The sequence below is a fragment of the Leopardus geoffroyi genome, chromosome C1 (genome assembly GCF_018350155.1).
Source record: "Leopardus geoffroyi isolate Oge1 chromosome C1, O.geoffroyi_Oge1_pat1.0, whole genome shotgun sequence".
In the NCBI taxonomy this organism is placed as follows: domain Eukaryota; kingdom Metazoa; phylum Chordata; class Mammalia; order Carnivora; family Felidae; genus Leopardus; species Leopardus geoffroyi.
Genome location: NC_059328.1, coordinates 165955732 through 165980196, shown reverse-complemented (window position 1 = coordinate 165980196; position 24465 = coordinate 165955732). Strand labels below are relative to the sequence as shown.

General features: G+C 41.7%; 1 protein-coding gene across 1 annotated transcript; it reads left to right on the top strand.

The window, feature by feature from the left end:
• The first annotated feature begins 417 nt into the window (after positions 1-417).
• Positions 418-3101, top strand: LOC123599128 (tetratricopeptide repeat protein 30B-like). Its single transcript, XM_045480300.1, has one exon. The coding sequence runs from the start codon at positions 609-611 to the stop codon at positions 2604-2606; it is 1998 nt and encodes a 665-aa protein (XP_045336256.1). The 5' UTR covers positions 418-608; the 3' UTR covers positions 2607-3101.
• The last annotated feature ends 21364 nt before the right edge of the window (positions 3102-24465 follow it).

Genomic DNA, 24465 nt, shown 5'->3' with positions numbered 1-24465 from the left:
ATATTACTTCCTAGAAATATGCCCTCAGGGCGGCTTTAAAAAAGAACCTACTCTAATTTCAGGGCACTACCAAGGATTCAGTCCACCTTTTCCTTCCTACTAATTTACAAGCACAAAACAGGAACCGACACCGTTTGTATATACTGCACCGTAAACAGCTAAGACAAGCATGGGATTTCAGACGATAAACTTTCCTCTCCCGAGTCAGACACCGAAACGATGCAAACGACACCAAGCAAACCCCACTAACATACAAACAACAGGGCGGTGAAACGCCCTCTTCTAATGCTTGTGAATCGGTCCCGCGAGACTAAACTCCCAGCAGGCAGCGCGGGCACGTTCCCGACTGCGGCGCGACTGCAGTGGTGCATGCCGGGAAGTGGAGTTTTCGTATCTCAACTGCATCGAAGCGTTTGTTTGGTCTTGCAGGACTCCCGGTCTTAGAAGCCTAAAGTCTTCAAGAACGAAATTAGTAACGGGAATTTCAGTGATGACTTTTTATTCCCATTGAGCTTATTCAATTACAAAGTAATCCCAGAACGTGCAGCTTTCCGTTTCCGGTGGGCTTGTTGCCGTGGTAACCAGCACGCACCACCAGCTTGGCGGTTATGGCCGGGCTGAGCGGCGCGCAGATCCCCGATGGGGAGTTCACTGCTGTCGTGTACCGGCTCATCCGGGATTCGCGCTACGCCGAGGCCGTGCAGCTGCTGGGCGGCGAGCTCCAGCGGAGCCCGAGGAGCCGCGCCGGCCTGTCGCTGCTGGGCTACTGCTACTACCGCCTGCAGGAATTCACGCTGGCGGCCGAGTGCTATGAGCAGCTGGGCCAGCTGCACCCGGAACTGGAGCAGTACCGCCTGTACCAGGCCCAGGCCCTGTACAAGGCCTGCCTTTATCCAGAGGCCACCCGGGTCGCCTTCCTCCTCCTGGACAACCCCGCCTACCACAACCGCGTCCTCCGTCTGCAAGCCGCGATCAAGTACAGCGAGGGCGACCTGCCCGGGGCCAAGAGCCTGGTGGAGCAGCTACTGGGCGGGGAAGGGGGAGAGGACAGTGGGGGCGAGAACGAGCCCGATGGTCAGGTCAACCTGGGGTGTTTGCTCTACAAGGAGGGACAGTATGAGGCCGCGTGTTCCAAGTTCTTTGCGGCCCTCCAGGCTTCGGGCTATCGGCCTGACCTTTCCTACAACCTGGCTTTGGCCTATTACAGTAGCCGGCACTATGCCTCGGCTCTAAAGCATATCGCCGACATTATTGAGCGTGGCATCCGCCAGCACCCGGAGCTAGGTGTGGGCATGACCACTGAGGGCATCGATGTTCGAAGTGTTGGCAACACCTTAGTCCTTCACCAGACTGCCCTGGTGGAAGCCTTCAACCTCAAAGCAGCCATAGAATACCAACTGAGAAACTATGAAGTGGCCCAGGAAACCCTCACTGACATGCCACCTAGGGCAGAAGAAGAGTTAGACCCCGTGACCCTGCACAACCAGGCGCTAATGAACATGGATGCCAGGCCTACAGAAGGGTTTGAAAAGCTACAGTTTTTGCTCCAACAGAACCCCTTTCCCCCAGAGACCTTTGGCAACCTGCTGCTGCTCTACTGTAAGTATGAGTATTTCGACCTGGCAGCAGATGTCCTGGCCGAGAATGCCCATTTGACTTACAAGTTCCTCACACCCTATCTCTATGACTTCTTGGATGCCTTGATCACCTGCCAGACAGCCCCTGAAGAGGCTTTCATTAAGCTTGATGGGCTAGCAGGGATGCTGACTGAACAGCTCCGGAGACTCACCAAACAAGTACAGGAAGCAAGACACCATAGAGACGACGAAGCTGTCAAAAAGGCAGTGAATGACTATGATGACACTCTGGAGAAGTATATTCCTGTGTTGATGGCCCAGGCCAAAATCTACTGGAACCTTGAGAATTATCCAATGGTGGAAAAGATCTTCCGCAAATCTGTGGAATTCTGTAATGACCATGACGTGTGGAAGTTGAACGTGGCTCATGTCCTGTTCATGCAGGAAGACAAATACAAAGAAGCTATAGGTTTCTATGAACCCATAGTCAAGAAGCATTATGACCACATCCTGAATGTCAGTGCTGTTGTGCTGGCTAACCTGTGTGTTTCATATATTATGACCAGTCAGAATGAAGAAGCTGAGGAGTTGATGAGGAAGATTGAAAAGGAGGAAGAGCAGCTGTCCTATGATGACCCCGAAAAGAAAATCTACCACCTCTGCATTGTGAATTTGGTGATAGGCACACTTTATTGTGCCAAAGGAAATTATGACTTTGGTATTTCTCGGGTGATCAAAAGCCTGGAGCCTTATCATAAGAAACTGGGAACTGATACCTGGTATTATGCCAAAAGATGCTTCCTGTCCTTATTAGAAAACATGTCAAAACACATGATCGTGCTTCGTGACAGTGTTATTCAAGAATGTGTCCAGTTTCTAGAACAATGTGAACTTTATGGCAGGAACATACCTGCCGTGATTGAACAACCTCTGGAAGAAGAAAGAATGCATACTGGAAAGAATACAGTCACATATGAATCCAGACAGCTAAAAGCTTTGATTTATGAGATTATAGGGTGGAATATATAGAGATGCCTGATAATGTCTTTTATCAAAAAATGGCCTTTATTTAGATTTGGTTTCCAGTATCAGTATTTATCTTTGGCATCTTCACATGTTACACATTGAGCCTTGAACACTTAAAATTATAATAACAAATATTCTGCTGGAGGGACTTTTCCAGTTAATTAAGACAAGTATGGAGCCCATGTATAAGCTAGCTCACTTTTGTATTCCCTCTGCCAGCAGTCACCAGGTTTGCCCTCAAGCAACAATTGCTAGAGTAACATCTTTGCATAAGCAAGTAACCCTCAATAGCAGTTTATATCGTAATTTTAGGCTGTAGAAAAGGTGGCAAGAGCCAATGAATTGTTAGAGTGGGTATGTTTGCTTTCCTCTGGTGACTGCTATATAAATGATTGCTAGGCCATGGCTGGACTTTTTTTCAATCAGCAAATAAAGACAGGTCCATTGTGCCATCCCAGGATAGATTGTGCTATCCAATAAAACCAAATCTGACCTTAACTGTGTACTTCCACTCCATTTTTTTAGTCCTATAACCTCTGGGTCTCAACAGAGTCAAATTGGACCTTGGCCTAAGGTCTTGTAAAAGAACAGGTACTAAATGGGTGAGGATTATTTTCTTGGTTCTTTTCAGGTTACAAGGTTTGGTCTGTGGCTTAAATGTTCTTCCATAATTTGGTTGATTGCTTGGTCTTAAATTTTATACACTATTTCCCCTTGCTTTCTATTATTTATTTTCCAGGACTGATTGTGCCTCCTTGTGAATAGTGACAAATAATCAAATGTAAATCTTTCTAATGTGTTCAGCATAGGAAAAAGTAAGCAGTGAACTGACAATGAAAAGACTAAGGTATGAGTTCCAGACTTTCCACAGTCAAATTTTACCTTCAGAAATTCATTTACCCCTTGAGGCCCCACAATCATTTGAACTACTAGATGCTTTTTCACAATTACTTCTGGGTGTAACATCTGATTCTGTACAGCCATACAGAAGAAAGTTGACTGCTATAGATACTTAAACAAGTCAGTTGGGAAAAAAAATACTTATTTTAAGTGAATGTTTTCTGGCTTACAGTAATTTTAACCCATAAGGTAAATGTTTGTTGTTACTTTTTGTTGGATGCTATAAAATATTGATTACTGCTAAGAAATTTGGATTTTTGCCTTTTTTCTACTTGGAGATTTTCTTATAACGTTTAACTATGAATGTATAAAAGGCAATCCTTGTTCTCTGCTATGGTTGTGCATAAGTTAAGAATTTTGTAAATATTTAGGCATTACTTAATTCCCTACCCTTTTAGTTTTACCCGCTAATTTATATATTTGGCAGGAAAGGGGAGATTTGCTTTTCATTCTTCCCAAAACCGCTATACCAAAAATGATGTATAAATGATATGTATTCCAGGAGTTTTACTAATCAGGCTATTATGTATTTTTTAATCAATTATTCTTGAAATAATTAGAGCTTCTCCAGCCCAAGGTGAATGCCTCCAGCTGCCAGTCTGCCAGAGCTCTGGAGCCAGAGGGCCAGGTGAGGTAAAGAGGAAACAGAGATGCAGCTATGTGACTTACTTCACAACCCACCTTGGATCCCCTTCGTGTCCAAATCTCAGTAGTTAATCAAATGTCTGCTGCCATTAAGAAAACAGAAGTAATGGATAACAGAGTGGAAGTAACAGATGCCAGAGCTACTTCTGTAACTAACTCACCAAATCAAATCATCAGTCCTCACACCCATGTTTTATTTAATACTAGGAGGAGAGGTCATGCAGACTTTCCAAAAGGACAAAGCCACAATGAAAAGGAAGACAACCTCCAGTTTTTAATCCTTTCTCTTGGAGCATTTTCTTTTTCTGCCTTCAAAAGGTCTATTTAAGAGATAGTTGTGTTTACTGCCACAGAATGTATCACAAGATAAGAAATGAAAAATCTATCTACCTTCCTGCCCTCCTTTTCTTTCCCTATTTTATCTTTTATTTTCTCCCTTTTGTCAATTACAGGAACACTTCTCTGATAGCTGGCAGCTGAAGCCACAAGCAGGTCTACCAACCTTTTAGCACTAAGTGTCAGGTAGGTAGCACTGTGATTATCCAAGTGACTTTGGAAACCATAACCACGCCTTTTTGCAAACTGAGACAACACTTATCTATAAAGAGTGACTCTCAAATTGATAAAGCCAGAGAAAATTTTAAGAGGACTCACCAAAAACACTGGATCTGTATAATTTGCAGAATGCAATGAGCTTTATTTGTACACGTGCAGTAATTGTTACCTTTTTCTCTTTGACAGCAATAGAAACACAGTGACAGAAATTTTAAAGAGTGCAGTATTTTCTAAAAAATGTTCTATGACAATTGGGAATTAGGGGCGCCTGGGTGGCGCAGTTGGTTAAGCGTCCGACTTCAGCCAGGTCACGATCTCGCGGTCCGTGAGTTCGAGCCCCGCGTCGGGCTCTGGGCTGATGGCTCAGAGCCTGGAGCCTGTTTCCGATTCTGTGTCTCCCTCTCTCTCTGCCCCTCCCCCGTTCATGCTCTGTCTCTCTCTGTCCCAAAAATAAATAAACGTTGAAAAAAAAAAAATTAAAAATGTTCTATGACAATTGGGAATTAAATAGATTCTTAACTCTAAAGGAAACTTACTTTTCTGTAGCCATACTCATTTTATATTGAAAAACAGAGCCAGGCATTAGCCAGAAGGTAATTAATTGGTCATAGGCATAGTGTGGTCTTGTTTTAATATTCTCCTTGCAAGGGGAAGGGGAGGGCATGAGTCTTTACAAGGTGATTGCTTTACACTTGAATCCAAAAGAAATTGAGGTTCTTTTGGTTATTTAATAAAATCAGCTCCCTTGGATATTGGCCAAGATTGACCTATCACATATTGAAATCCTGTCTACAACTTCCTAATGTGTATATATTAGAAAAGGAATTGCCTTCATAGGGAAAAACTTTTAGAAAATAGAGTTCTGTATACATTTCTAGAATGAAAGATATGCATTTATTAGTTTAAATAGGACCTGCCAATAACTTGATTGTAAATATCATTAGGTGGACATATAAACTGAATCCAAGTCCTTGTTAAAAGTGAATTTGCACATTTGTGAAATTAAACACATCATTGCCAATGACTGGATCCTTCAGTTCAAAATAACAAATGACTAAAATTGTACTGTTCAAACAGGACCTTAATAAGGTGCATGAAAAAACATTTATTGCTATTATGTTTCCAGTTATTTTAGTGCAAGAGGCAAATGCTTAAGATAAAAGACACATCACTAAAAGTTTTCCCAGCACTCGTGGCAACTGCTGTAAAATGTATGTCCACAAAGTGTCCACAGACTCTTGAAGAGATTGTCAAGACTCACCAGGAAATTACTGGCTGGTTGGTGTTTCTGTCTGTGCTGCATAAGGTCAGAGGCTATTATTCTGTGAAGACTCAACCTCTTGGTCTTAGTTACTCCAAATTTGACAAAGCTACGTCCTAGGGTTTATGCACTTCATATATGGAAAGGAGAATATATACTCTGAGGAAGATAAGATATTTAGTTCATCTTTAAGTCAGGAAATACTATACTTATAGCAAGAGATTATCACACCCTAACACTGTAAAGCAAAAGAAAGCTTCAGGAATTAAATCATAACAAACACTTTTCCAAAAAAGATTCTATAATAAGCTAAAACCACATGCCCACATACGTTAAGGAGTGCCTTTCTTTGTGTGTTTATTAGAAAGGCAAAACTTTTTCTATATTTAATACAGCATTTTTGTTTCCTGGCCTTTTGTTTTTGTACTTATTCATTACATTTAAACTGTTTTGACAACCTGCCGGAAAACAAAGGTGAGCTATCCATAATCTGACGAAGACACTGAAAGTAGTTACTAACCCTTTTCAGAAACTAAGGAGAACTATTTTTCTGACAATGTAAGATTTATAATGAGATGATTGGCAAAATTGTAAAATTATTCTAGAAATAATCATGTGAAATATAAAATGGAAAATCATAAATGGACTCTTCTATGATATTGTAGATATGACTTAATAGATTTTTTAAATTACAAATTGGGTATTATGATAAAAATTTGGAATGCATCCGCAACAATGAGCCCAGGGCTTGCAGACCACAATAGGTCTTGCCCAAGGTCACAGCCAAATAGTGGAAAACCAGGATCCGAATCCACAGCTACTGGCTCAATTCCAGTGCTCTTTCTACTTTACCACATTCCACCTCTTAGGGTTTATTTTCCAAATTATTCTGACACTATCAATGCGAAGCATTTCTTTTTCCAGAGCTATGACTTTCACTACTTATGTTGCTGATTATTTAATGGGTGGTAGAATAAGCTTTTCCCAAAGAACTCTCAGCACATTCCAGCATCAGCCTAAATTATGGTTTCCAAATGTGTGCCACAGGGGACATGGGTGGGCACCACATATTGTTTGCAGCAGGCACAGATTTAGCTGTGGTACAATCTGGGTTGGGCACAAAGATTATTGACCCACCTGTTGTTTCATCAGCTCTTTAAAAAGTCACTTTTTATGATCCTTCTCCAAGGTAGTGATTTTCTTCTCTCCATTATGGTCTCTAGCCACCAACCACAGTAAAAACAGCTGTCAGAAGGCTTCCCTGCACCTCAAGTGCAAAGGGCTACGTATGAGGTACTTATTCAGAAATCACAGTAAAGGGCCAGCTGCTTCCACAGGTATTTACAGAGTGTTACCAGAGACTTTCGAGGCTCCATAAAGCTTTACCTTTACTTGCAAAATCCATTTGAGCCAAGACCTTAAAGGCTTACACTCTCCCACAAGATTGCTTACTCGGGTTAGCTTAGTTTTGGGGGAGGAAAAATTAAAAGCAAGCTAAGAACAAGAGAACTGTTATCTACCTCCTTTTCCCCTTTACACTAATACCTCTTAGTCCTCACTCCGTATCAGAATTAGCTGGTAAACTTTTCAAAAATAGAGATGCCTAGGCCCTCTAACCCCTAAAGGTTTGGTTTCAACTTATGGGGATGGGAATGGAAGGGAGGGGTCAGTTTTTTAAAAGTCTTCCCATATGATTCTAATATGTAGCCAAGGTGGAGGACCACTGTTCCACATGTACAAACATAACAGTGACCACGTGGATGCCACATGCTGGACATATGGGGGTGGGAGGAGTGGGGTACAGTCTGTATGAGAATAAAATGACCTGGATATGCAACCTAAAGAGGTTATATAAAGTGGATAACTGGAAAAAGAGCATCTGAATTTTTTTAAGGCGTTCAGTCTGGGATATTCTGGTTTATTTGCATGCAGCTTTTAAACTAATGAAAACTTTTTTAGTTTTATTTTTTAAATCCCTATATAAGTAATGTACAGTGTTATATTAGTTTCAGGTGTACAGTATAGTGATTCAATAATTCTTTACATTACTCAGTGCTCATCATGATAGGTGTACTCTTAATCCCCACCACCTGTCCTACCCATCGTCCACCCTCCTTTCTTCGGGCAACCACCAGTTTGTTCTCTGTATTTAAAAGTCTGGGGCTTTTTTGTCTCTTTTTTTCTTTGTTCATTTGTTTTGCTTCTTAAATTCCACATAAGAGTGAAATCATATGATATTTGTCTTTCTCTGTTATTTCACCTTGCATTATACTCTCTAGATCCCTCCATATTGTAGTGAAACTTAAAAAAAAAAAATTAGGGGGCACCTGGGTGGCTCAGCTGGTTGAGCATCTGACTTCAGCTCAGATTATGATCTCGCTGCTTGTGAGTTCAAGCCTCACATCTCTGCTGTTAGCACAGAGCCCACTTCAGATCCTCTTGTCTCCCTCTCTTTCTGCCTCTCTCCCACTTATGTGCTCTCTCTCAAAAAATAAAGAAAACAAAAGAATTTTAGTATCATGCATTCAAGAATTCTTAAGAAATATTTGGCTTTCAAAGAGGGAATGTGAAGAATACTGAAGTTTCTAGAAACTATTTGGTAATGGACATTTTTTTAAGTGGGTGACCAGAATTTAAGAGTATTCTCATACTTTTTTTCTTGAAAGATTCATATCATTTACTGTCATTACTTCTTAGTTTACTATACTTTACAGAAGTCAAAAATCACTCTTTAAGTGCATTATCAAAACCATGCTCAGAAGTGGTTTTGATTGGCTTTGGATGCATCCAAATTTGCCCTTCTAATATAGACCACATTCATTTGGTTTCCCTATAAATATGGATTCCTCCAAACCTGACTCCAATCCCATGTGTGCAAAATTTACATTAAAAATACAACAATATGTAGTGGCTATAGTAATTTATAATCCACTATCCATTCCTACCCCTACTCTGTCTCCACTCCCCAGACATTTGGTCTAAATTTATGGTTCTCAAATGCTTTGCTGCACATTAGAGTCACCTGGAAGTTTTTAGAACTCTCAGTGCCCCCGGCTGCATCCCAGGATCTCTAGAGGTAAGACCCAGGTATCAGTTTTTTCTCAACTTTCAAAATGCACCCAAGGTTGAAAATCCCTGGTCTAAGCCCATTGTTATAACTCCCCATTTCCATGATTAATTTAAGGGTAAGCATGTGGTCCAGTCTTTACCAAGGCAACAGAAGTCTCTTGAAGGGCTGCTGAGAAATCTTCCTTCACCTTAAAAAAAATGATACAAGAAGGATTCTCTCTTCCTCTGGGCATTGTTAATCTGAATCTGCTGCCACTATCTTATGACCATGACAGAAACTAACTTAAGGATGAAGGGGACTTTGAAGATATCAAAGAAAAAGAAAAGAACTGCAGTCCTTGATTATATCTTTGAGCCACTATGTTACCTCCCCTAGAACCTGAACTACCTCTGGGTCTCATATAGAATGGAAAAAATAGATTATCTTCTCGTTTAAACTTGTTTGAGTCCGATTTTTGTTGTTGTTGTTACTGTTGCCTAAGGGCACCCAGACCATACTCCCTATACTTAGATCATACAAATTTGAGTGTTATTCAGGGGGTGATGAATTTTTATGCTTATTGCCAACACTTTAGTCATCCAGTCTTCCTTGAGACCCAACATCCCTCCTTAGATTCAAGTGAATGGGACAAAGTTAGTCAACATTTGTAAAGAATTGCCTGAAAACTTGCCTTCATTAGTATTAAATGCTCATGCAGTCTTTTGAAAATTGTAGCAGCTACTCGTGAGATTGGGTGTGCTATTCTTGGGAGAGCATTCATTTAGGTAGAAGTAAATGGAGAATTACATTGCTCTACCCAAATGAGCTGCCCTAAGTCCAAGGCTTGCTCACTGTTTCTTGGCAGAACCACAAGATAAACACCAATTTATATCATGACTCATACAGAAAATATATTCCTCAATTTTAGAATTTCCTCCACATCCATGTAAGTTGTTTCAGGAAAAGGTCAATAATAATAGAATAAAAATGAAAATGAAAACAATGGCAGCATTTATTCATATATAGTAAATCTAAGTGTTAAAGTGAGGCAACCTAATCTTTTTTCCAGTGAGAAATGCTAATCCAGGTACTGCCCTATTTCAGCTTTGGCCCTTTCCAGTCATAAACCTCGTTATAGGAAAAGCTTCATAAAAAATAAATACTTTAGTTTTTTATAATCTCCACAGCACAGCATTCCACCCATCAGGCCCAACTTATCCTGAGTTGTTGGCTTACATCAGTTCTCTAGAAGGAAGACGGAGAAAATTCAAATTCAAATCGGATGGTCCATATCACATTGGAGGGTTGGGACAGTTGATTTACTCATATAATCTCTTTAAACATCTACCAGGAGAGGTTCTCAGACAGAATTTATTGCCTCCTCCTGCTGTCTTTGGGCCTACACAGAGCAAGGCAAAATCCTTCTATGAAATCTGAAACTCTAGTCACTGTTTTCCTGGCTGATGTCATTTCAAAGGCATGGTGTAGCCCTGTGATAGTTGCAGCGGAAATCTGACTCTCTATGGGGTTCCCATCTGTTTGCCATCAGAAAGAACCTTTTGGGGAGCCACAGTAAATGCAGAGCACCCATTCCTCCCTATGGGTTCTGGAGTCTTAATGTTTTTAAGATCAATTGTTGTTAGGATTGAATAGTGCTTAAATTTTCCCAGAATAAGAAGGTATATAGAATTACATTGCTGTAACTTTAGTTTTCATTTTTGTGGGTTCTCCCAGGCTATTTTGTATAAATTTTCTATATGATTCTGAAACTACTTTGCAAATGTTACCAAAAGGAGAATTCAGTCACTGAAATCCATTCCTTTGGAAGAAGACTTTTTTTTATAACTTTATGTAGTGAAATTCTTATAAAACAGCTTACATTTGAGGCAACTCTTTCTGAGATCTTTAGGGATAAAGTTGCCCAAAAATGTAAATTATGTGTCAAAAGGCTATTTATTCACTTTTCAATAAGGGCCAAAAGAAACGATATAGTAAGTTAAAGCAAAGAAAATAGATTACAATGACAAGAGGTTTCAATTGAGATCTTATACGGATCACCTTCAATACAAATAATCCACTGTAAATAACGGGGGGTTCACAATGGTACCAAGCTATAACTAGCTGGGAATTGAGTGTATTCACTCAGCAATAAATGTATAATGGTCGCCTTTATTACTGAAGAAACAAAGCCTGAATTAATAACACAGGAATGTTTAATAAGGGAAAAGATTTCATGAAGATCAGCCTTTTTCTCATCTTCCTTCTCCCCTACAGGTATTACAGCTCTCGCAGTGCCCGAAACAAAAACAGACTCTCCATTATATTCCTCAAGGAATAATTTATTAAATGTGTTTTTATAAATTGGACTTTCTGTGTTTATGTGCCATTTCCTCAGAGAAGACTGACTCTAAGGATGAAATAGAAATAACATCACTTTTCAATATTCCTCAAGTCCCAATTCCTAGAAAAAGACAAGAATACAAAGGTCTTTTTATTCCTCCTGTCAATTACCAGTTTGTTTCAATACGGTTTCCTGGAGTTGGTATCAAATGAAGCAGGGTCCCCAGTGGGCAATACAGAGGGAAAGTTTTCCTCACCTCACTGGGGAAGAGGAAATATGAATATTGAACCAAAGGACTTTGAGAGAATGGAAATGGGAATGAAGGAAGATTCATGAGAGGGTAAAGCATGAAGGAAAGACCTGGCGAAGAAAGACAATAAAAAAGTTGCCTTTAATGAAAACATGAAATTATGACTACTGTATTTACATGACTTAAACATGAAGTAAATTTATCTTAGTATTTCGTAAAGCGTGGTAAACACAATAATTAAATGAGGAGGTGAATTTAGTTGGCACACAGAAGAATATTTTTAATAGCCATATATTTATTTTATTGTATTCGTGTACACACACACAAACATCAAAATTTCATGAATTCTGCATGAGATGAGGCTAAAATAAAAAAAACAACTTAATTGAAAGAAAAATATTAAATAAGACACAGCACGGAGTTGGCTGTGGCGAGAAGATGTCAGTAGTACTTGAATGACGAGAGTTTTAAGATACCTAGTTTAGACAAATGGAGCACAGAATTCCATGTGAGGGTGTGGAAGAACTCCCCTCTTCCCTCTAAAAAGTGGGATTTTTACCTATAATTGATTCAGTAGTATTTGTCAAGGGCTTCTATTTTCAGAAACCTAACTTCATACTTGAATACAGAGATTTTTGCTACCTACTGTGAAAATTTCCTCAGTAGAATGTTGCCTAACACATTTATGAGAAGTTTAAATGTTCTAGATCTCTGTTTCCTTGGTTGAAAAGTTGAGAATTTAGACTAGGTATTCACATTTCCTTACAACTCTAATCTGTTCTGATCCTCTGATTTGTCCCGCCACCATCTCTCATAAACTTAACAAATTCCGACTTTTTGGTGGATGATGAATCTCACCAGTAGAGGGGGCCTCTCTCCGCTTGAAAAGTGCTCTGAATAGTTACAAATAGAGGGAGTCAAACCATAAGAGAACAAACAGGATTGATGAGGAGGGGGCGGGGAATGGGAGATGGGCATCGAGGAGGGCACTTGTTGGGATGAGCACTGCGTGTTGTATCTAAGTGCACACTGTATACTCTGTGTGTTAGCTAACTTGACAGTAAGTTATATTCAAACAAAAGTGCTCTGCAAGGCCAAAGGGGATGATTGCTCCACTCAGAACAGGATCATCCCTCCATTTGTTTGCTTAAGACTCTGTGGCTTTTCTCTGAGTAAATAATTTTAAAACGACACCACTGGCTCATGGAGCAGTCTGGCAGCAGACGTGCTGGCACGTTTGTCTCAGATCCAGTCTTAAGTTCTCCTAAGGATCTGGTGAGCCACTGTACAACACATCTAGCTAAAATAGTGACTGTTATAATTGGTACCACATTTTTCATGATGCGTGTAATAGCAGTTCTGGGCTGACTAGGCAGGGGTCCAATTGTGTTCATTTCGAGCTGAATTCAAAATTTTGAGTTGGAAGAATTTTTAAGAGCATCTCTTGCAACTCCCTCATATCACAAATGAAGGACAGACACTCAGAGAACTTACGTCCCACACTAGCGCAGAAATAGGACTCTTCAGCGTATGTAAAAAAACAAAACAAAACAAAACAAGACAAACAAACGAAAAGACAGTCATTTGCATACTGTTTAGTCCTGACTGTCCCTAGGAGCTGTGTGGCAGGTCATTTAACCTTTGTGTCTCAGGTACCTTTTCTGTAAAATAAAGGCACAGAACAAGGTAACAGCTAAGATCACTTCAGCTCTATTTTATTAGGCTCTCTGCCTCTAAATGATTATTGCTTTGGTTTCCATTTGCAGGCACTTCTAAGGCTTCTTGTGTGCTTTATTGTTCATTCATCTTCATTAAGTTTATAAATGTGTTTTACCTTTATGAGTGTAAAAGGAATTAAAACTCAACTACAGAACAAAAAGTTAAAACTCCACTGTGAATGTAACAATCAAAAATATAATCCCAGACAATCCCAGAGAACACAGAAAAGTGAAAACAGTTGGAGTATTAAGGTTGTAGAGCTATGAATAATTTGTCTTTTTAGAAAAATGTTTACAACCATTGTATAATAAACATAAACTCAAGAGGATGAAAAAGTCCATCTAAAAGGCAAAGTTGAGGTTAACAAGTATCAAACCACAGCCAGCTAGTGATTTTAGGAGGTGAACTGAAAGCAATCAGCAGACCCTCAAGCAGTCACCCCCAGGTCCCCCACTCCTGGTATACCTCAGCCTTGCAATAAAGCTTCCCATTTTTCAGGATATTAAATTTGAGTTCAGGGAAAGCCAGACATCATGTAATCACAGTTTGGAATTACAGTGTATATCTAATAAAAGCCCACAGAACTTGCCAAAAGAAAAAAAAATCAGAATCTTTTAAAGAGCTATGTGTTTGCTAGGAAGAAGGGAGGCGGGAAAGAAATCATGTGTAAGGGAAACCTTTTCACAGAACCAAGGCAGCTCCAGACCAGGCATAGATACTGGCAGATAGCTTAAAATAGGGACTCCACCCCTGAAGGAGAGGAAGGAAGAGGAACAGGAAAATAGTCTCCACCACAGAGTGAAGACATCTTTGTTCAGAGTGGACCCAAGGGAGGTCCAGCCCACCCTTTTCTCCTGCTGGCATGCTGCTCTGTGGAGAAGGCAAAATCCTCTGTCTGACTGCTACGTAAAATGAATGAGCAGAGTTCTGATGATTCAGCACCCTATACATTTGGATTAACTCTACTGGAGACACAGGGCCAACTTCATAGGCAGCTATGTGGTTACACAAGGCTCTGCACACAGAAGGGTCCCAGTGCTTGGTTTAATCCTCTACTGTCACTGTTTTCAAATTCTTAATAATTTATGAACAAAGGACCCCCACATTTTCATTGTGCACTGGGCTTCAAAACGGATGTAGGTGGTTTTTGGCTGGGCATCTTTATGAGGCTGTTCATACTACTACCTTCTTTTCTTGGGTTGCTGCTCCAGGATCAAAATGTTTGACATGCTTAATCATGACCTAATGAGAGTCTATGTCTTCCTGCATGTTCCATATACAGCCTGTGGGCCTTTTCCATGGGGATTCATCCTCTCGTCCTCAAAATATCCAGGTCAGAGCCTGTTCCTTGTCATACCATCCAGCATGCCTTTTGTCTCTTCCCCAAACTTCCAGAGTCTAATGCTCTTCATATGTGGGTGCTCTATGAATACACTACCTAGAACCAACATTAAAAATGGTTGGGTGTTGGGGCGCCTGGGTGGCGCAGTCGGTTAAGCGTCCGACTTCAGCCAGGTCACGATCTCACGGTCCGTGAGTTCGAGCCCCGCGTTGGGCTCTGGGCTGATGGCTCGGAGCCTGGAGCCTGTTTCCGATTCTGTGCCTCCCTCTCTCTCTGCCCCTCCCCCGTTCATGCTCTGTCTCTCTCTGTCCCAAAAATAAATAAACGTTGAAAAAAAAATTAAAAAAAAAAAAAAAAAACGGTTGGGTGTTTTTTAAGATTTTGCGCAGGGGCAAAGATTAGTGTAAACTGCTGCTCTGAATGCTTCATGTTGTCCTTAATCAGGCCTGTATGTGGCAAACAACGAAAAGGCCCAGTGTGCTACTGAATCTTGCTCAAACTTCTGTTGATCCTTAACACTTGGTCTTCTGCACGTCAGAATCTGCTTTAAGTGGTTCCTTCAAGTGGCTAAAATACAATGATTTAATGATAACTCTGGACTATTCTGCAACCAAAAATCTATGGGCTACCGCAGGAACTGGCAACCTCCCCATCCCATCCACATACAAAAGGCCTGAGGGGGATGGGAATAGCCCTGGGGTAATATAGCTCCTTTTCTATTCCGGCAGTCTTCTCCTACCACTGAGGGCAGAGCCGGAAAGAAGCAAAACACCACTGTGCACAGAAATGGGGCTTACTGCCTCAAGGGGAAGGGGAGAAGTGGGAGAAAGTGGAAGACAGGAAGAAACACATCTTGCAAGTTTGGGAAACACTTCTCAATATCAATTTACATTGTGTCATCCCAGAAATTAATGTGGCCATTGGGTAACACTGGCAAACACAATGTAAGAGGTGAAGGAATGAGCATTCTTGTAGCTCACCATGGTAGAAATAATGGAAAATGAATCTGACCAGTTGACTTCAGGTCTACTACCCTTCTCCACACAACAAGGAGCCCTCCTTTCTGGCTGTTTTGTGAGGCTTAAACAGCAACCGGAGTCGCTAACCATTTTGTGAAGACCCAGATGGTTTCTGTAGACCAAATGGGAGGGTGTGGATGGGAATGGAGTGTTCCCAAAGGAAATGGGTGTGCACCTGAGGGCCAGTGAGCTACTTGTGACCCAGGTTGGGAGTACGAATCTATAAGGGGTTTTCTTCCTGTGAGAAGGGCTTCATCTTTGAAGTGCATCCCCTTTGAGATTCAGGGCAAAGTCCAAATTAGGTAAAGTCCTGCCATTTCTTCTGCTGTTGAAAGGCTGGAAAAGTTTTCCCTTTATCTCTCCTGGGTTCTTTGACTGGTCTAATAATTAAATTGACAATAGATTAACAGGAAAAAAAATTAATTGTGTGTATGGGGAAGCCCCTTAAAAATATGAGACTCACAGGCAGGTCAGCCAATTGAGGCTTATATGCCATCCTGAGCTAAGGAGTTGGACAGGGGCCTGGGGCTTGAGAGAGGATGAGGGCAATTCTCAGGAAGATAAAAAGAGCAGATGTGTGGTAATTAGATGTTTGCCATGACCGTACAGATAGGCCAGATAAAGTTATCTCCAGTAAAGCTCTCTTTCTGGGCTAGCCAGGCCCCCTATCTTAACTCTTTTAGGCAGTTAAGGGAGAGGCAAAAGTTCTTCCTGAGTCTGTTGGGTCTTCATTGCTTTTGGCTCAAAATAATCCACATGCCAAAGTGACACATTTTGGGGTGGCATATTCAGCTCCCCTTCAACATGTGGTTCTTTTCAAAACCATAGAACCTTGGATGGATTCAAGGACAGAGTGTCAATATCTGGCCCAAGGGAGGGACATCACCCTATCAAGTAGACCAAGACGCAGAGGGCTAAAAATAGCAGGTAAAATGAGGCTCTCTCCTTCCCCCATCAGTGCCCTCTGAAAGACAGAAGTGCTGAGATTGGACACTCAGGTAACCCAAAGAAACTGGCCCACTGTCCAGGCCTAACAGGGAAACTGCACTGCTTCTGTTCACTTTCAAAATGAATTCTGTGGGAGGAGCATTCTGCATCAAATCGCCATCCAATTTCTAAAACACACATGATAAAGATGACCTTAGCATTTCCCTCAGCTTGACCAACCTTTGGAAATGTAATCATCAAAGGAGATAGCACCCCTGTCTCCTAGTTCCTGTGGGAGAGTGAAAGCCCAACTGCTGTGGAAACCATGCTCCAAGTCGTAAAACTACAACTTGTTGTAAAGATATGAAAATTTACTTTTCCTTAGGGCAAGCCAGTTAGCAAACACGGATGGCCCATTGTCTCTTTTCAATGCTTGAAAAGTCTACCACCCTTTGTTTCAGTGAAGTTGAGCTCAGACTGAGTTCTGGCCTCTCTCTCCTATTGTAACAGCCTTGAATAAAGTCTTCCTCAGGTGTTTAACTTGGGCCCACATGATGTTTGCTTTGACACCAACTGTGTAAATACTGTCAACCAAAATGTGTTGTGTTCCTGCAAACCCTGACTGCTTTGCAGATGAAAGATCAATGAGGCAAAGTGTCTCTTGGTTTGTATATCTCTGTGGAGGATCCCGGGAAGGCACATCTGGGTCAAAGCCAACACAGGAAGGAAGGACATCACCAACCACTCTTCGTAACCAGGACATCTTCAGGGAGCAAAAGGGGGTTGGCTGGAACTGGTCTGCTGCCCAAAGCACAGCCTTCCTAGATTCAACAAGGCCTGATGGAACACTCACCTCACCTCACACCAGGTACAGCTCCAGGCACTACAAATAATAATCATTTAATTCTTACAATAACCCCACGAAGCAGATTTTATTAATAGCCCCATGTTTTCAAGTAAGGCACATCTCTGCCACCACAAGGAAACTCGTTCAAGCTCACACAGTTGGCAAGCCGATAAGCCTGGCATTTGGTTCCAGCAGCTATGTTTTAATGCCAAATTCTGCAGCTAGAACCAAGGAGCACAAAATCCCAAGGCATGGTAGTAGGCCCCGTGAGACCTGACCGGGAAACCAGGTCTATTTTAAAGAAGTCTCCAAGTTTCTACCAGAAAGCAGTCCTCTATTTCGGAAGGAAAGTAGCCTGTGACGACCCATACAGCATCCACCCACCATGTCCCCTATCCTATAGGACATGCTATTCTGCACCAGTATAAGGTTAGAGGGCATTCCTATATAAAAAGCTCTGTAAATCCTTTCTGTAAATCTGCTTTCACACTGAGCATATGCCAGGCAGTTCCAGGAGAAAAGCCTGTTTTTCTGCAAAGGGTTGTACAGAGGTGGGAGTGTCTGAGAACAATTGAACAGTACCTGAGTTTTTTCCTCCCTGCAGTTCTGAAGCTCAGAATGACCTTGGGTGATCTCTGCAGTATATGTTTAAAATGAAATAGTGGCTTTGACGGCCAGTAAGGGCAGACCACATTCACATTCAGCAAGCAGAGTAGCTTTTCCCTTCTCCCCTTTGTTCCCTTGCAACCTACTTGCCTCCCTTGCTGCTTCAAAAAGTGCAAGAGAAGACTACCTCGGGAAGAGTGAATGGATGCTTGCTTGCACAAAGGAAATAAAGCCAAGTGAAGTTGTAGCTTCACTTCAACTGCACAAAAACGTTGCCTTGCTGACTCCCTGAGGACCTCTGTGGAGCCTCAGGAGGTCTCTGCATGGCCCACCCGGGGCCAGGCGGGAGGAGACCTTGGCAAGGCACCCAGCTCACCTCATCATCACACGCAGAACCTTCCTTTTTCCATCTGTGAAAAGTGAATCACAATATCTGTGCTTTGTACTCTCCAGGGCTATTACAAAGCTCAAATGAGATAATGTATGTAAAGCGCTTTGTAAACTGTAAAATGCCTACAAATGTAAGGGATTATTATAAACCACAATACAGCGATGTTTTATGTTTTTATAAAACTACTGGCTGGAACTGCAGGAAGGGGAATCCCTCTGGTGATTTTTATTTTGGAAACAGGAGGACTTGGGTTTGCTTCCTTGCCAGGAATTGGATTCCTGGCAGCAGCTGTTTATTCCATTTCGCTGGGCGACGCACATATGGCCGCCACGCGCCTCCTGCGGAGCTGACAATATGTACTGCTTTGTTTGGGCACATCAAGGAAAAGCGTCTTTTCGCCTCCCTCGCTATTTCCAACTTGCCAAGTCTAACACCTAGGAAATAGAGACTTTCAAGTCGCACTTCACCACAGCAGCATTTGGTTTTTTTAGATGAGATTTTTTTTTTCCTCCTTAGCAACCAGAAATTTACAGGCGACTCTCACCATAAAAATAGCGTTCCCCTGAGCTGTTTGATGCTGCTTTTATAAAGCTTTTGCCTTGGTTAAAATGAACATGATATTAATATTTGTCCTGGGACTGGGTTTGGACCAGCTGAAAAGGATTAAGCTACGAACAGGGTCCTTTTTCCGAGTCTCTCCAGCGACTGATAGGCCGGGGGGGGGGGGGGGGGGGGGGGGGGGGGGGGGGGGGGGGGGGGGGGGGGGGGGGGGGGGGAGCGGTGGTAGGCAGGGAGCCGAGGTAGCGGCGTGCCCAGCTGCTCTGCACAAATACCTGCCCTGGTGCTTTGTTGCAGGTAGCCACTCGCTGCAACCTGAGGTCTAAGAACTAGTACTTGCTTGTAAATGTCAAGAGGAATTATGAACCTTTGTAGAAAAGTAACTGTTTGACTAATTTCCGGTTCCATGGAGCAAATGCACTACCCTATGCATTTAGAATCTGGTGCTGACAGCCAGGCTGTGGCAAGCTTCAAGGTTATAGGATCATAAATGGGATTAGATAACCCAGACAGTGTGGCTCACGCTCTAGCACTTTTAAAATATTATTAAAACCCCAGAATAAGGGCAAACAATTTTGAAGGGAAAGTAAGACATAACAGACCCTCAACAGGGAGACAAAAGAATCCTGGAGATGGTACTAAGGACTTGTTAACCCCCTGGAGCATTTCTAGAGTACATTTTAGTATAAATAAATATTTTAGAACATAAGACATAAAGAAGCAGGTCATGATTTATAGCTTATAAAGATTTTTCTGTTAGATTTGAGCCATGGTAAAAAAAGAAAAAGGACAAGGAAAGTCTACAGAGAAAGCCAAAACTGACAGTAAGAATTTGCAACTCCAGATAGCAGAATTCAATGCACCACCTTGAAGGCTTTGCATTTTAAATTATCTGTTTCTTTTTAATTGACCAGATTAATTATTTCCACCTTGCCACTTGGCAGACAGGTCACTGTTCCTTTTCACAGCATTAATGAACCCATTCACTTTTGCTCCATGTAATTAAGACTGTGAGTTACAGATCACATTCTTAAATTGGCTTAGTGTACAACCAGCTCCGTTTTTATTAAACAAAATATATGACATCAGGTATTTCTCATTAAAAAAAGTGTTGAGTTTCTATGGAGTTTTCTTCCAGTTGTTGTGAGAGTGGTGACTTTGTTCTTTCTATTTTTTTGGAAAAGAAATACAGGCCTATAAAGGTTGTAGCATCCAGGGTGGTGTATCATTCTTAATGTACTCACAGTCTGGTGATCTAGAAGACAGCTGATGGATTAATGTTCCAGTATTTCTATTGCCACCAAAATTCTGACCAAGGCCTTTCATGAGCTATTTGAAAAGAAATAACTTTGGTTATATTGTTAAAGTTAGTTAAGTGAAATATATTGCCCTCTTCTGTTAGCTTTATTTCTAGGCCATTTAGGAAACCCTAGGAACATTAATACAGTAGCGGAACACAGTAGAGAAAGCTTTGTTTGTGGTGTCTACAGCCCTCAAGAGAGCAAGCTTTAATTTAAGCCAACTCAAGCTGTCTCCCAAAGCATTTGGCTTCCTTCAGGACTTCTGGATCTCAACCTGCTTCTCAGAGGAGCTGAATTTAGAACTAAAGTTTAAGGTGCTTTAATCTTTCCAGGACCTGAATGAGATTTTCTCCATGAAAATGAGTCTGGTGGAGCACCTAATCAAGAGGAAGACTTTGGACACAACTCTTAATGGTGGTCATCTTTGCTGCTGGCAAAAGACTAGCAACACAAATTCAAAATATTAGTAATAATGGGGCATCTGGGTGACTCAGTCGGTCAAGCATCTGACTCTTGACTTTGACTCAGGTCATGATCTCACGGTTCGTGAGTTCAAGCTCCCTGTCAGGCTCTGTGCTGACAGCTCAGAGCCTGGAGCCTGATTTGGATACTGTGTATCCCTCTCTCTCTCTCTGCCCCTCCCCTGCTCATACTCTGTCTCTCTCTCTAAAAAATAAACATTAAAAAAATTTACATACATAAATAAACTAAAAAATTGGGATCAAAGATATACCAACTGGTATTTTTCTAATTCTTCATTGCTTTGTGGAAATGGAATCTTCTAGTCACACATAATAAGCTCTAATTACCGTGGCAAAAGTGCTCAAGTTTGTAACATAACTTACTGCCTAATTTTTTTAATGAAACCTCCATTTTGCAATCTTTTGTCCCACAGTTGCAGGACTTTATGGTGTTCTTTTACTATTGAGATTTCAGGTAGTTAACTGCTGTATTTCCTTACAACCCAAAATGCAAGTGCAGTAATGATCTCCATGTGCTTCAATAAAGGCACGTTGGCCTGTGGTTATGTTTTAAATAAGTGCCTACACACACATACTCACAGACAGTCACAAAGTCAGCAGGAATGGCGTTTCATCTTGGTCTCACTGTGGGCAGACTGTGGTTGTGACAAGAAACATACAAAGCTAATTACAGCGTGGCTTAGCAAGGCTCTGTCTTTTGCACTAAAAGGGACAGCTTAAATGCGTTTCACCCATTGTTGGGATGGCTTGAAACAGTGTGCAGTCTTTATATGAATAGGACATTTCAAATTCATGTCATATGAATGTGTGGATATAGAGGTGCTAGGAAGAGAAACATACCAATTTCAGGAACTGGAGTCCTTATACACACTGTTGGGAGTCCTCTTTGAGGCTGGTACCCAAATTGTTCTGTGCTGGATAAAACCGAAGGCTGGGGCACTGGAAAAGCACAATAATAAAAGAGAAACATTCTCAGACAAATGAAGCTTTCAACTTCCAGGAACCTAACCAAACTAGGAAGCCCCCTCAATACATTACCAGTCTTGGCTGGCCAACTTCACCACAGGGACAGAGTCATTCCAAATGACAGCAAGTCCATCTCTCCGCTTTCCCCTCCAGGAATAGGCTGCCAAAAGCAGAAACATCTGCCTTGGGGAAATCTTTGGGCATCATAAAAGTTCCCTGCTCCCCCTTTAACCAGATTTTACTTCTGTGCTGGCACAAGAGGGCTGCCAGACACAGCACTTGGGAAACCTACATGCTGTAATGTAATCAGTTGCTCTCACTTCCGGTCCTCTGGAGCCACATCTTTACTAAGACCTCCCCTACTTGCTTCCCTCTCCCCTCTTCCCACAATTAGCTTATCTCATTTCAGGATGGCATCTGGATTAGGAGCCTTTGGGACAAAGCGGGAGAAAAACAGGAACCAGAACTGGATTAGGTTTTGAGAGCTTATCCCACTATATAAAATCCTGGATATGCCATTTAAAAATAATCATCATAAGGGATCTATTCAGTGATTACAATACTAGTTTTCAGTTTTTCCCTGAAAAAGAAGAAAGAGAACATGGCGAAGCCACGCAAATGTCCTTGTGACCTTCTGCTCAGAAGTAGCATGTGTCACGCCGGTCATATGTCATTAGCCAAAGAAAGTTATATGACCAGGTCTGATATCAATAGGGTGAAGAAGTATAATTCTGCCCCAAAGAGAAGCAGTGAGGTATTTTGAACAATATTACAATATTGCAGTCATACTCCAATTATCAAATACATTTAAAAAAAATTTTTAATGTTTATTTTTGAAAGAGAGAGAGAGAGAGCACGAGCGGGGGAGGCGCAGAAAGAGAGGGAGACACAGAATCCGAAGCAGGCTCCAGGCTCCTCAGCTGTCAGCACAGAACCCGACACAAGGCTCAAACTCACGAGCCGTGAGATCATGACCTGAGCTGAAGTCGGACACTTAACCGCCTGAGCCACCCACTCTTCAAACAAATATTTGAAGCTTAAAGTTCAGAAATTAATGAAAGTGAAAAAGAAAAGTTATAGGGAATAAAAATAAGATCTTGGTCAAACTTGAGTAGCTAAAGAGAATTGAATGTCTGATTATAACAAAGGCTGAGCAAAGGTCCACATCTGATGAATTGCTTAGAGTGTTTTACAAATGACCTGTACAGAATCTGGCAGAACTGACCATCTAGAACTTAGAACTAAGGTGCTCTAAAGAAGTGAGATTCAGGTAAAGTACTCACCGCCGTGTGGGTGCAGAATAAGAAAAACTACAATCCTTTGCTGATATTGGAAGAAAAGCTCTGCATTTTCTGACAAACACAGTTCATCAATATGGTTCCCTCTATAACAAAAGACATCCGGGCCCAAATGGTGGTTCCCAGCAGTTTGGTGGTAGATGTGGCCCTGAAATAAGTGTGTGGTCTGGAAAGAAGAAACATAATTTTAATGGGGCCAGTCCCAAAGCACAGGCAGCTCTGAGAGCTAGGATGTCTTGGACGATCACTTCTACTCAGCCAGTAGCCTGGTAATGGAATCTTCTTTCAAGATCAATGAAGAGCTGAAAGGTTCCTACGCATTTGCTTAAGCCTCATTCAGCTAGCTAACAGCTCTGAGCAGGCTGCATCTCCTCTGTCCACCATCACCAGTGCCCCTCAGCTAGTTGATAAGAGAGAACTCTGGCTCAAAAGGCAAATGTTTCCACACCTGCTTCCACATTTGCCTGGATTGCAGTGAGTGCAGTCAGTTCAGAAGCCAGCCTAAATTGTTTGCCTCTGCGTCTAAGTTTTCGGCTTTGCCTAAACACAAATCTGTACTCCAGTAAAATCCTACTGAGGCCCAGCTTCAGGCTGTCACACAGATCCACTGATCCCTGGATGGCAGCCTGAGTGAATGGCAGTTCATGACCCTATGAACTCTCACACCCAGAAACACTCAACTCAGTTGCACACTCACTGACAAGCAGGTGGAATCCTGGTTGCAGGCTATTCACATAACAGCACCTGCCATTAACTGGAAGCCATGTAGCAAGCCTGTGCTGACATGCTCTCAGTGGCTCTTTGCCCTCTCCCCATCTGAGACATGAGGATGATTAATTGGAAACATTCCTGTTAGAAACCTACCATCTTGCAGCGCCTGACTACTCCTTTGCATGCATTAATTCCACATCCATGGATTAATGTTAGATTCTTTATGGGGGGAACTGATTTTGAGGATAAGGTCTAAAGCTGCCTTGAGGAAAGACGAAGCTCATGAGATGTACGGGTATGAAAGAACTGGATCATATACCAGACCAGGAGAATGGTTTCAAGCTGAAATGTTTCTAAGGTTAACTGAAGGACTGTGTCGCCTCAGGATGAGGGGATACACAGTGGTGGATATGCAGTCATGCCAGCTACCCTATGCTGTGGAAAGCCATAGGGGTCCACTATTTTTATCTTTTAAATACTTATCTACTCAGTACTTTTCTCCCCAAATATACCCTGCCTTCTGGAAAGAGTTAAACTCCAATGGCCACAAGAGTGGGAACGAGTTTGGCCTAATCATAGTAACATATACACTTACTTTCAAGATGTGGACAGATAATCCAACTGGGGCTAACTGGAATCCTTCCATGAGATTTTTAAATGATAACTTGCCTCTTGGATCAATGAAACTGATGGT